The 13,402-nt window shown below is 51.8% G+C and overlaps 1 protein-coding gene across 1 annotated transcript in view; it reads left to right on the plus strand.

Moving 5' to 3' along the window:
- LOC137323922 (disco-interacting protein 2 homolog A-like) overlaps window positions 1-13,402 on the plus strand; it is a 215,398-nt gene that overhangs the window by 129,241 nt on the left and 72,755 nt on the right. Inside the window, exons 6-7 of the mRNA XM_067988011.1 lie at window positions 5,072-5,203; window positions 6,303-6,422. Of these exons, the coding sequence (XP_067844112.1) occupies window positions 5,072-5,203; window positions 6,303-6,422 (252 nt within the window). The remainder of the gene's footprint in view (window positions 1-5,071; window positions 5,204-6,302; window positions 6,423-13,402) is intronic.

Here is a 13,402-nt window from a genome sequence, read left to right on the forward strand (position 1 = left end):
AAGCATTTGAGCTAAAAATAAAAACTGAAAGACACCCAAAAAAACTTTTTCAGGATTTCAAATCTGTATTTAAAAGCTTTTAACGGTCCATACAAATGTTATCTCATTAATCTGGAAAATGCAGCATGGAAAATCTAATGGAAATATACTGCAATTTGCTGTATTCTCATGGGGAATTTGCTGTTTTATTTTGGGTAGGTGCAAATCTTTCTCTTTCATGTGTTCTCTCGCACAGTTTCCCACTCCCACATTATGCAACTGCAGCCACGAAGGTAGGTAAACAGCTTGCTGCCAGCGCTTCTCTGAATAAGCAATGATGTGGAGATGCCGGTGATGGACTGTGGTTGACAATTGTAAACAATTTTACAACACCAAGTTATAGTCCAGCAATTTTATTTTAAATTCACAAGCTTTCGGAGATTTCCTCCTTCCTCAGGCAAATGTTTCAAGAGCTCCTTGAAGCCTACGCATTTATACATATAGAACAATACATGGTGTTTACAGACTGCCCCTGCAACTGCCCGTTGCCAAGGCAATCACCGTGTTCAGACAGAGAGGTGTCACCTGCAGAACCCCCGAATACACATTCAACAAAAAAACAAACAGGGAAAAAAAAGAGAAAAAAAACAGAGAGAGGCAGAAACATCCGGAAGGCAGAGAGAGCCAGCAAATGACCCATTATATTAAAAACAGATAACATTTGTTCGCTGGTGGGGTAACGTGTAGCGTGACATGAACCCAAGATCCCGGTTGAGGCCGTCCTCATGGGTGCGGAACTTGGCTATCAATTTCTGCTCGACGATTTTGCGTTGTCGTGTGTCTCGAAGGCCGCCTTGGAGTACGCTTACCCGAAGGTCGGTGGATGAATGTCCATGACTGCTGAAGTGTTCCCCGACTGGGAGGGAACCCTCCTGTTTGGCGATTGTTGCGCGGTGTCCGTTCATCCGTTGTCGCAGCGTCTGCATGGTCTCGCCAATGTACCATGCTCTGGGGCATCCTTTCCTGCAACGTATGAGGTAGACAACGTTGGCCGAGTCACAGGAGTATGAACCATGCACCTGGTGGGTGGTGTCCTCTCGTGTGATGGTGGTATCTGTGTCGATGATCTGGCATGTCTTGCAGAGGTTACCGTGGCAGGGTTGTGTGGCGTCGTGGACGCTGTTCTCTTGAAAGCTAGGTAGTTTGCTGCGAACGATGGTCTGTTTGAGGTTGGGTGGCTGTTTAAAGGCGAGTAGTGGAGGTGTGGGGATGGCCATAGCGAGGTGTTGGTCCTCATTGATGACATGTTGAAGGCTGCGGAGAACATGGCGTAGTTTCTCCGCTCCGGGGAAGTACTGGACGACAAAGGGTACTCTGTTGGTTACGTCCCGTGTTAGTCTCCTGAGGAGGTCTATGCGATTTTTTGCTGTGGCCCGTCGGAACTGTCGATCGATGAGTCGAGCGTCATATCCCGTTCTTACTAGGGCGTCTTTCAGCGTCTGTAGGTGTCCATCGCGTTCCTCCTCGTCTGAGCAGACCCTGTGTATTCGCAGGGCCTGTCCATAGGGGATGGCCTCTTTGACGTGGTTAGGGTGGAAGCTGGAAAAGTGGAGCATCGTGAGGTTGTCCGTGGGCTTGCGGTAGAGTGAGGTGCTGAGGTGCCCGTCTTTGATGGAGATTCGTGTGTCCAAGAAAGAAACTGATTCTGAGGAGTAGTCCATGGTGAGCTTGATGGTGGGATGGAACTTGTTGATGTTATCGTGTAGTCTCTTTAGTGATTCCTTGCCGTGGGTCCATAGAAAGAAAATGTCGTCGATGTATCTGGTGTATAGTGTTGGTTGGAGGTCTTGTGCAGTGAAGAAGTCCTGCTCGAACTTGTGCATGAAAATGTTGGCGTATTGGGGTGCGAATTTGGTCCCCATGGCTGTTCCGTGTGTTTGGGTAAAGAACTGGTTATCGAAGGTGAAGACATTGTGATCCAGGATGAAGCGGATGAGTTGTAGGATGGCTTCCGGAGATTGGCTGTTGTTGGTGTTGAGTATCTGCTCAGACGAGGAGGAACGCGATGGACACCTACAGACGCTGAAAGACGCCCTAGTAAGAACGGGATATGACGCTCGACTCATCGATCGACAGTTCCGACGGGCCACAGCAAAAAATCGCATAGACCTCCTCAGGAGACTAACACGGGACGCAACCAACAGAGTACCCTTTGTCGTCCAGTACTTCCCCGGAGCGGAGAAACTACGCCATGTTCTCCGCAGCCTTCAACATGTCATCAATGAGGACAAACACCTCGCTATGGCCATCCCCACACCTCCACTACTCGCCTTTAAACAGCCACCCAACCTCAAACAGACCATCGTTCGCAGCAAACTACCTAGCTTTCAAGAGAACAGCGTCCACGACGCCACACAACCCTGCCACGGTAACCTCTGCAAGACATGCCAGATCATCGACACAGATACCACCATCACACGAGATGACACCACCCACCAGGTGCATGGTTCATACTCCTGTGACTCGGCCAACGTTGTCTACCTCATACGTTGCAGGAAAGGATGCCCCAGAGCATGGTACATTGGCGAGACCATGCAGACGCTGCGACAACGGATGAACGGACACCGCGCAACAATCGCCAAACAGGAGGGTTCCCTCCCAGTCGGGGAACACTTCAGCAGTCATGGACATTCATCCACCGACCTTCGGGTAAGCGTACTCCAAGGCGGCCTTCGAGACACACGACAACGCAAAATCGTCGAGCAGAAATTGATAGCCAAGTTCCGCACCCATGAGGACGGCCTCAACCGGGATCTTGGGTTCATGTCACGCTACACGTTACCCCACCAGCGAACAAATGTTATCTGTTTTTAATATAATGGGTCATTTGCTGGCTCTCTCTGCCTTCCGGATGTTTCTGCCTCTCTCTGTTTTTTTTCTCTTTTTTTTCCCTGTTTGTTTTTTTGTTGAATGTGTATTCGGGGGTTCTGCAGGTGACACCTCTCTGTCTGAACACGGTGATTGCCTTGGCAACGGGCAGTTGCAGGGGCAGTCTGTAAACACCATGTATTGTTCTATATGTATAAATGCGTAGGCTTCAAGGAGCTCTTGAAACATTTGCCTGAGGAAGGAGGAAATCTCCGAAAGCTTGTGAATTTAAAATAAAATTGCTGGACTATAACTTGGTGTTGTAAAATTGTTTACAACTGAATAAGCAAGTGGGAGGTGCACGAGCTGCTCAGTGAGCACTGTCCTTCAGATTCTCTCTTCTACCTGTGGGGAAGCACTTTGCCTATGTTGGTACAGCTGCGAGCAGGACTTTCATTATGTATGGGGTTGTGGGTACAAACTAATCCAGCACTTACGGAGTTGTGTGTTGGCACCAAACGTTACTAATGAATTTTAATGGCATCATTAGGGATGGGATAATGTATTGAATGACATGTTCCATTAAGCAAGTTTTGGCACTTAGTTGGAAAGAAGCTTCTGTTCATGGTGATATGGTTAAACCAAACAATTTAAAACATGCCCTTATTAGGAACAGCCTTCCGCCTTTGAAGGAATTCTGCTTGTTCATGGCATTATAAAGAAATGCCTGCAGATTTAGAAATATATTTTTGATCTGGAAGCAGAAGAGACTATTACAATGTTCCCAGAGGCATGACACTGAATCATTTCTTTTTTAATTTGGGTTGAAAAGTACGTTGCATCTGTAACTGGTGCTGCACTAATATTCTTCACTGGAACTCTAGTTATGTAATCAAAACTGTGGTTTTTAAAAAAATTTACTTATCAACCATTAATTGTTTTGGTTTCACTGGATAAAGGATGAAATACAAGAAGCGCAGATGCAAAAGGTTTGCTTTCAATTGCTTGGTCTCTAAGGACAAAACCTCAAAGAATCACTGTTCAACACTGGGATCAACAAGTGGCGTTAACATAGTGTTTTTAAAAAGGATCTTAGAAAGAAAGTATTGAATATCTGGGAGTATGCAAATTGTGCTGAGTACTGAATACCTGGGAGTTGCAGAGAGATTATCAGAGTATTCATTCTAGTGTTTTCCACATATCAGATTGGCAGTGGAGAAAATTACAACGGATGTTGTGGTACTATCCTTGTGGCTCCTTTTTCCTGTACCATTTGAAGGCACCTTCCTGTTACCTGCTTTTTTCTCATTGTTCACAATCTCTGCCATCATTCCTTGGATTTGGAATTTTTTGAATCTCAAACTTTTGAGTGGTTTAGCTTTGACTTATATCTGTGGTGTGTGGGTGGATTTCTTCTTTAGTTTCAAGAACTCATGTACATTTACTATGAAAGATGGCCAATCAAAAGGGAAGTGGTGCAACTCTCCTGCCATGACATGTCTTCATGTTCTGCTCATTTAGACTTTCTTCCACAAGTTCATTGAGACCAGTTACAGGGAATGTCCCAGGGTGCCACAGAGTGGAAGAATCCAGTTCTGTTCACAACTCTGCCAAGTTTCTGATCTTAGTACATTAAATGGAATGGAATTTTTATTCATGTTCCTCATATTACTTGAGTGTTTGTAACACACCCCAGTAAATATTAGTCAATTGAGATATATTCTAAATAAAAGTTTATGCTGGGTACCTACAGTCTCTGAATTTATTCACTGAGTTGCAGAAAGTTCCAGGTTTAATCACCTGGTTTATGCTGAGTTAGTTGACCTAAGTCAGGGAAGTGGCAGGAACATTATGATTACCCTCTGCACCACCGGTTAGGAAAGAGCTTTCACTCGACCACTTTGCAGAGTCCACTGCTGGAAGTCAGTGTGTGTAGATATCTGGTGAGGAAAGGATTGAGCTCTAGAGATCTCTCCTGTGATCCACTTGCATGCTGCCACTCAACATCGAGACTCGCACACAAATATTAATGACCACTTAAGCAAGTTACTGGAGAGCAGCCAGCTCCTGTGGAGCTGAACACCAGCAAGAAGAGGCGGGGAGAAAAAACTATTCAGGAAAATAAGTTTTATGTTGTAAACCGAATGCACCAAATGGTTTATTCTTTAGTCCCCATCAGATAAAATAACCAATTTCATTAATCCTTTCTTTACCTTCTATTCAGACAACCACTCAGCACCGCCAGATGTGACCACTGGTGCCTCAGAGCGTGTTTCCCACTTTGAGCGGCCCCAAGTTTCCTCAGTTCGCGGTGTTCCTCGTGCTTTCAACAGTAGCGTATTGGAAACTGCTGATGGTGAGTTTTTGATGGGTTTCAACATTGCATGGGTTCAAAGTGGTGCGTCTGTGCTTTTAAAATGTGATTTGGAGTGGAGTCTGGAGCCCAGTGATTGAGAACATAACCCTGACTGGGACTGGAACCCACAACCTTCTGACTTGGAGGTGAGTGTGCTATCACTGAGCCATGGATGACAGATGTGAGCTGTAATAGTGCCCAGTACTGCAAACAGTCTGAGGACAAATGTGACATATGTCAAACATCGGCTCTAAGCATTCCCACTGCTGTGTGCAATCTAGAGACACCTGTCAAACAGTATCAAGAGGGCCAAATGCTGTTTTAAAAAAAAATTTAAATATGCTTTTCTATCGTAGCGCCATCTGTCACTTTAACAACCACCCAAATTCTCTCCTCATTGTAGGATACAGTGCAGAAGTAGGCCATTCGGCCCATCGTGCCTGTGCCAGCTCTTTGGTAGAGCTATCCAATTAGTCCCATTCCCCTGCTCTTTTCCCATAGCCCTGTAAATTTTTTCCCTTCAAGTATTTATCCAATTCCCTTTTGAAAGTTGTTATTGAATCTGCTTCCACCACCCTTGTGGGCAGTGCATTCCATGTTATACCAAATAGCTGTGTTTTTAAAAAAAATATTTCCTCATGTCGCCTCTGGTTCTTTTATCAGTCACCATCCATCTGTGTCCCCTGGTTACCGACCTTTCTGCGACTGGAAACAGTTTCTCCTTATTTACTCTATCAAAACTGTTGTTAAGTAGAACAACCCCAGCTTCTCCAGTCTCTCCACTTGAAGTCCCTCACCCCTGGTACCATTCTAGTAAATCTCTTCTGCACCCTCTCTAAGGCCTTGACCTCCTTCCTAAAATGTGGTGCCCAGAATTGAACACAATACTCCAGTTGGGGCCTATCCAGTGTTTCATAAAGGTTTAGCATAACTTTCCTGCTTTTGTACTCTATGCCTGTCTTGAACCAGACTTTAGTGATATACCTTTTGTAGTCTGAAAGATTTGAAGATTGTTCATCTCTATCCAGAAATAAAAGCCCTACATGGCATTAGTGGGGAAAATTTGAAAAGAATATGTTTCTTTTGCTCATTTTGACAGGTGTACCAGTGAATAGCAGAGTCTCGTCAAAAATTCAGCAGCTCCTTAACACGCTCAAGCGTCCCAAGCGGCCACCACTAAAAGAATTCTTTGTGGATGATTTTGAAGAACAGCTGGAAGGTAAATGAGTCTAGATAAAGATGAAACTGCTTCTATTGGAGAAAACTGAACTACTCCGCACCGAGCATTCAGATGCATTAGTATGCAGTTCCATTTTCAGAAATTTTTTGTCATATCAGTCAAATTCTTTTGACCCTTAGATTTTGCATTTTTCTGTGAATGGTAATGCATAATTTAAGAGTTTAGTGCTGTGTAAAGGCATGATAGTTCTGCTCATTCTCATTTTGTGTATAGATTTTATTTTGGATGTTTACCTCTTTTTTCTTGGCATTTTCAGGAGCAGTTTACGCTGTTAGTGCTTCAGGACTGCTGATTCTCACTATGTCCATTCATGTTGCAATTGTCACCTTTTGTGATTTTTCTTTTTAATAAAAGTTTAGACGTTGAAGTTTTTTATTTTGGAGTTTTTCCAGCTTTGCAAAGGCATCAGCATCTGCTTCCAGGCTTAGACTTCTACATTCTTGGTTGAGGTCTGCATCACTTTTTAGTTGGTGACACAGCCAGAGCATTTCTAGCAATGGTTTCTCTTCTGAACCTTGCACCATCCCCTTGGATGTCTCCCAAGAATCCATCCTTGGCCCCCTCCTCTTTCTCATCTACATGCTGTCCCACTGTGACATCATCTGCCTACATGAACACTGATGACAACCAACTATCGCTTCACCATCTCTCTCGACCCCTCCACTGATTCTGTGCTGTCAGACTGCTTGCCCAACATCAAGTCTTGGATGAGCAGCAATTGGGAAGACCAAACCCATTGTCTTCAGCACTCGCTATAAACACCATCTGCCTCCACAGCCATTACACATGCTAACCTAGATTGTTTTCGACGTCTGCACATACTCAAAACCAAGGTGAGCATCTGACCCCATATCTTTCCCATTACAAAGACTGCCTACTTCCGCCTCTGTAACATTGCCCACCTCTGTTTCTACTTCCATTAATCTGCTGAAACAATCATCCATGCCTTTACCACCTCCAGACGAAACTCTTCCAGTACTCTCCTGGCCAACCTCCCACCCTGCAACCTCTATAAACTTCAGCTCATCCAAAACTCTGCTGTCCGTAACTTATCCTGTACCATGTTGCACTTGCCCATCAACCCTGTCCTCGCTGACCTACATTGGCTCCCAGATCCTAAAACCTCAAACTCAAAATTCTTATCCTTGTGTTTGTCATTCCATGCCCTCACCTCTCCCTATCACTGTGACCTTCTCCAGTTCTACAACTCACTTCCCTGAGTTCTATCTCCAGAAAGGTTTTACTTCACCCCCTCAATCATTCATCTTCCTGTAATATGGCTCACAGAATCTCGAACCGTAGCAATGCAGATTCTGTTTGATACACAGCCAGTCTTTGGTCCCAGCAGGAATTAATATGATAAGAGTTGGCTAAGAGGCTAAGTCTAAAAAAATTCCATGAATCAGGACCTAAAGTCTTAGAAGGTGAGGATGAGGAGGAATTCCTCTGTCATTATTCCCAGATTCTAGTCACCTTTCATTTACTGATTATAATGTACACATTGGGAAATTAATGACAATCAACCACGGGCTCAATTTTGAAATGGTGGTGAGTTGGCGGGGGGGCGGCAGCGAAGGTGCGCGTGGCAAACCCGAATAAACAAAACAAACTGTGGCTGACACGATCACAGCGTAATTGATGGTGATTAAAGTTCTTTCCGGCTGGCTGCCGACAGGAGCTGCAACGCGAGTTGGGGGGGAAGAGAGAGTGCAACGTCATCCGGCGCTGGAACGGAAGATCTGGGTGGCGGGGGAAGAGAGTGGAAGATTTGGGGGTGTGGGTGGCAGGGGAAGAGTGTGGAAGATTTGGGGGCGTGGGTGGGGTGGAGAGTGTGGAAGATTTGGGGGGGGGTGAAGAGGGGGAGAGAGTGGAGGATTTGGGGGGGTTGAAGAGGGGGAGAGTGGAGGATTTGGAGGGTTGAAGAGGGAGAGAGAGTGGAGGATTTGGGGGGGGTTGAAGAGGGTGAGAGTGGAGGATTTGGGGGGGTTGAAGAGGGGGAGAGAGTGGAAGATTTGGGCTGGTGGGGGGGGGGGGGGGGAAGAGAGTGGAAGATTCGGGCTGGTGGGGGGGGGGGGGGGAAGAGAGTGGAAGATTTGGGCGGGTGGTGGGGGGGGAAGAGAGTGGAAGATTTGGGCGGGTGGGGGGGAAGGGAATGGAAGATTTGGGCGGGTGGGGGGGAAGGGAATGGAAGATTTGGGCGGGTGGGGGGGAAGGGAGTGGAAGAATTGGGCGGGTTGGGGGGAAGGGAGTGGAAGATTTGGGCGGGTGGGGGGGGATGAGAGTGGAAGATTTGGGCGGGTGGGGGGGGGATGAGAGTGGAAGATTTGGGCGGGTGGGGGGAGTGGGAGAGAGTAGAAGATTTGGGCGGGTGTGGGGGGAGAGTGGAAGATTTGGGTGTGAAGAGGAACATAGGAACAGGAGTAGGCCATTCAGCCCCTCGTGCCTGCTCCGCCATTTGATAAGATCATGGCTGATCTGTGACCTAGCTCCATATACCTGCCTTTGGCCCATATCCCTTAATACCTTTGGTTGCCAAAAAGCTATCTATCTCACATTTAAATTCAGCAATTGAGGGGGAGAGAGGGCAGATTCGGGGAGAGAGTGGCAGATTCGGGGAGAGAGTGGCAGATTCGGGGAGAGAGTGGCAGATTCGGGGAGAGAGTGGCAGATTCGGGGAGAGAGTGGCAGATTCGGGGAGAGAGTGGCAGATTCGGGGAGAGAGTGGCAGATTCGGGGAGAGAGTGGCAGATTCGGGGAGAGAGTGGCAGATTCGGGGAGAGAGTGGCAGATTCGGGGAGAGAGTGGCAGATTCGGGGAGAGAGTGGCAGATTCGGGGAGAGAGTGGCAGATTCGGGGAGAGAGTACGAAGATTCGGGGAGAGAGTACGAAGATTCGGGCGGGTGGGGGAGAGTGGAGGATTCGGGGGGGTGAGGGGGGAGAGAGTGGAAGATTCGGGGGGTGGGGGGGAAGAGAGTGGAGGATTCGGGGGGTGGGGGGGAAGAGAGTGGAAGATTCGGGGGGTGGGGGGGAAGAGAGTGGAGGATTCGGGGGGGTGAGGGTTGAGAGAGTGGAAGATTCGGGGGGTGAGGGGGGAGAGAGTGGAAGATTCGAGGGGGTGAGGGGGGAGAGAGTGGAAGATTCGGGGGGTGAGGGGGGAGAGAGTGGAAGATTCGGGAGGGTGGTGAGGGAGAGAGTGGAAGATTCGGGAGGGTGGTGAGGGAGAGAGTGGAAGATTCGGGAGGGTGGTGGGGGAGAGAGTGGAAGATTCGGGAGGGTGGTGGGGGAGAGAGTGGAAGATTCGGGGGGTGAGGGGGGAGAGAGTGGAAGATTCGGGGGGTGAGGGGGGAGAGAGTGGAAGATTCGGGGGGGTTGTGGGGAGAGAGAGTGGAAGATTCGGGGGCTGGAGGGGGAAGAGAGTGGATGATTCGGGGGGTCGGGGGGAAGAGAGTGGAAGATTCGGGGGGGTGGGGGGGGCGAGAGTGGAAGATTCGGGAGGGGAGAAAGTGGAAGATATGGGGGGTTGAGAGAGAGAGAGAGTGGAAGATTCGGGAGGGTGGAGGGGAGAAAGTGGAAGATTCGGGGGGGTGGGGGGGACGAGAGTGGAAGATTCGGGGGGGTGGGGGGGACGAGAGTGGAAGATTCGGGGTGGCGGGGAGAGAGTGGAGGATTCGGGGGGTGAGGGGGGAGAGAGTGGAGGATTCGGGGGGTGAGGGGGGAGAGAGTGGAAGATTCGGGGGGTTGAGAGAGAGAGAGTGGAAGATTCGGGAGGGTGGTGGGGGAGAGAGTGGAAGATTCGGGGGGTTGAGAGAGAGAGAGTGGAAGATTCGGGAGGGTGGTGGGGGAGAGAGTGGAAGATTCGGGGATCGTGGGTGAGAGAGTGGAAGATTCGGGGGGTGAGGGGGGCGAGAGTGGAAGATTCGGGGGGTGAGGGGGGAGAGAGTGGAAGATTCGGGGGGGGTGAGGGGAGAGAGAGTGGAAGATTCGGGGGGGTGGGGGGGACGAGAGTGGAGGATTCGGGGGGGTGGCGGGGAGAGAGTGGAAGATTCGGGGGGTGAGGGGGGAAAGTGCGAAGATTCGGGCGGGTGGGGGGGGGAGAGAGTGGAGGATTCGGGGGGAGAGAGTGGAAGATTCGGGGGGTGGGGGGGGGGAAGAGAGTGGAAGATTCGGGGGGTGGGGGGGAAGAGAGTGATAGATTCGGGGAGGTGGGGGGGGCGAGAGTGGAAGATTCGGGAGGGTGGAGAGGAGAAAGTGGAAGATTCGGGGGGGTGAGGGGAGAGAGTGGAAGATTCGGGAGGGTGGAGGGGAAAGAGTTGATGATTCGGGGGGTTGAAGTGGGGGAGAGAGTGGAAGATTTGGGTGGGTGGGCTGGGGGGGGAAGTGAGTGGAAGATTTGGGCGGGTGGGGGGGGGAAGAAAGTGGAAGATTTGGGCGGGTGGGGGGGGGAAGAAAGTGGAAGATTTGGGCGGGTTGGGGGTGGAAGAGAGTGGAAGATTTGGGCGGGTTGGGGGTGGAAGAGAGTGGAAGATTCGGGGTGGGTGGGGGGGGAGAGAGTGGAAGATTCGGGGGGGGTGAGGGGAGAGAGAGTGGAAGATTCGGGGTGGTGGTGGGGGAGCGAGTGGAAGATTCGGGAGGGTGGTGGGGGAGAGAGTGGAAGATTCGGGAGGGTGGTGGGGGAGAGAGTGGAAGATTCGGGAGGGTGGTGGGGGAGAGAGTGGGAGATTCGGGAGGGTGGTGGGGGCGAGAGTGGAAGATTCGGGAGGGTGGTGGGGGCGAGAGTGGTAGATTCGGGGGGGTGGTGGGGGAGAGTGGAAGATTCGGGGGGTGAGAGAGGAGAGAGTGGAAGATTCGGGGGGTGAGAGGGGAGAGAGTGGAAGATTCGGGGGGTGAGAGGGGAGAGAGTGGAAGATTCGGGAGGTGATGGGGGAGAGAGTGGAAGATTCGGGGGGAGAGAGTGGAAGATTCGGGGGGGGTGAGGGGAGAGAGAGTGGAAGATTCGGGGGGGGTGGGGGGGAAGAGAGTGGACGATTCGGGTGGTGGCGGGGAGAGAGTGGAAGATTCGGGGGGTGAGGGGGGAGAGTGTGGAAGATTCGGGGGGTGGGGGGGGAGAGAGTGGAAGATTCGGGGGGGTGGGGGGGCGAGAGGGGAAGATTCGGGAGGGTGGAGGGGAGAAAGTGGAAGATTCGGGAGGGTGGTGGGGGAGAGAGTGGGAGATTCGGGAGGGTGGTGGGGGCGAGAGTGGAAGATTCGGGAGGGTGGTGGGGGCGAGAGTGGTAGATTCGGGGGGTGAGAGAGGAGAGAGTGGAAGATTCGGGGGGTGAGAGGGGAGAGAGTGGAAGATTCGGGGGGGGTGAGGGGAGAGAGAGTGGAAGATTCGGGGGGGGTGGGGGGGAAGAGAGTGGAGGATTCGGGTGGTGGCGGGGAGAGAGTGGAAGATTCGGGGGGTGAGAGAGGAGAGAGTGGAAGATTCGGGGGGTGAGAGGGGAGAGAGTGGAAGATTCGGGGGGAGAGAGTGGAAGATTCGGGGGGGGTGAGGGGAGAGAGAGTGGAAGATTCGGGGGGGTGGGGGGGAAGAGAGTGGAGGATTCGGGTGGTGGCGGGGAGAGAGTGGAAGATTCGGGGGGTGAGAGAGGAGAGAGTGGAAGATTCGGGGGGTGAGAGGGGAGAGAGTGGAAGATTCGGGGGGAGAGAGTGGAAGATTCGGGGGGGGTGAGGGGAGAGAGAGTGGAAGATTCGGGGGGGGTGGGGGGGAAGAGAGTGGAGGATTCGGGTGGTGGCGGGGAGAGAGTGGAAGATTCGGGGGGGTGGTGGGGGAGAGTGGAAGATTCGGGGGGGTGGTGGGGGAGAGTGGAAGATTCGGGGGGTGAGAGAGGAGAGAGTGGAAGATTCGGGGGGAGAGAGGGGAGAGAGTGGAAGATTCGGGGGGAGAGAGTGGAAGATTCGGGGGGTGAGAGGGGAGAGAGTGGAAGATTCGGGGGGAGAGAGTGGAAGATTCGGGGGGGGTGAGGGGAGAGAGAGTGGAAGATTCGGGGGGGTGAGGGGAGAGAGAGTGGAAGATTCGGGGGGGTGGGGGGGAAGAGAGTGGAGGATTCGGGTGGTGGCGGGGAGAGAGTGGAAGATTCGGGGGGTGAGGGAGGGAAAGTGCGAAGATTCGGGCGGGTGGGGGGGGGAAGAGTGGAGGATTCGGTCGGGGTTTGGGGGGAGAGAGTGGAAGATTCGGGGGGTGGGGGGGAGAGTGTGGAAGATTCGGGGGGTGGGGGGGGAGAGAGTGGACGATTCGGGGGGGTGGGGGGGCGAGAGGGGAAGATTCGGGAGGGTGGAGGGGAGAAAGTGGAAGATTCAGGGGGTGGCGGGGAGAGAGTGGAAGATTCGGGGGGTGAGGGGGGAAAGTGCGAAGATTCGGGGGGTGGCGGGGAGAGAGTGGAAGATTCGGGGGGTGAGGGGGGAAAGTGCGAAGATTCGGGCGGTGGCGGGGAGAGAGTGGAGGATTCGGGGGGTGAGGGGGGAAAGTGCGAAGATTCGGGGGGTGGCGGGGAGAGAGTGGAAGATTCGGGGGGTGAGGGGGGAAAGTGCGAAGATTCGGGCGGGTGGCGGGGGAGAGAGTGGAGGATTCGGTCGGGGTTTTGGGGGAGAGAGTGGAAGATTCGGGGGGTGGGGGGGAGAGAGTGGAAGATTCGGGGGGTGGGGGGGAGAGAGTGGAAGATTCGGGGGGTGTGAGGGGAGAGAGAGTGGAAGATTCGGGGGGGGGTGGGGGGGAAGAGAGTGGAGGATTCGGGGGGTGGCGGGGAGAGAGTGGAAGATTCGGGGGTTGAGGGCGGAAAGTGCGAAGATTCGGGCGGGTGGGCGGGGGAGAGAGTGGAGGATTCGGTCGGTGTTTGGGGGGAGAGAGTGGAAGATTCGGGGGGTGGGGGGGGGAAGAGAGTGGAAGATTCGGGGGTGGGGGGGGAGAGAGTGGAAGATTC

This window comes from Heptranchias perlo, chromosome 7, assembly GCF_035084215.1.
Source record: "Heptranchias perlo isolate sHepPer1 chromosome 7, sHepPer1.hap1, whole genome shotgun sequence".
In the NCBI taxonomy this organism is placed as follows: Eukaryota; Metazoa; Chordata; class Chondrichthyes; order Hexanchiformes; family Hexanchidae; genus Heptranchias; species Heptranchias perlo.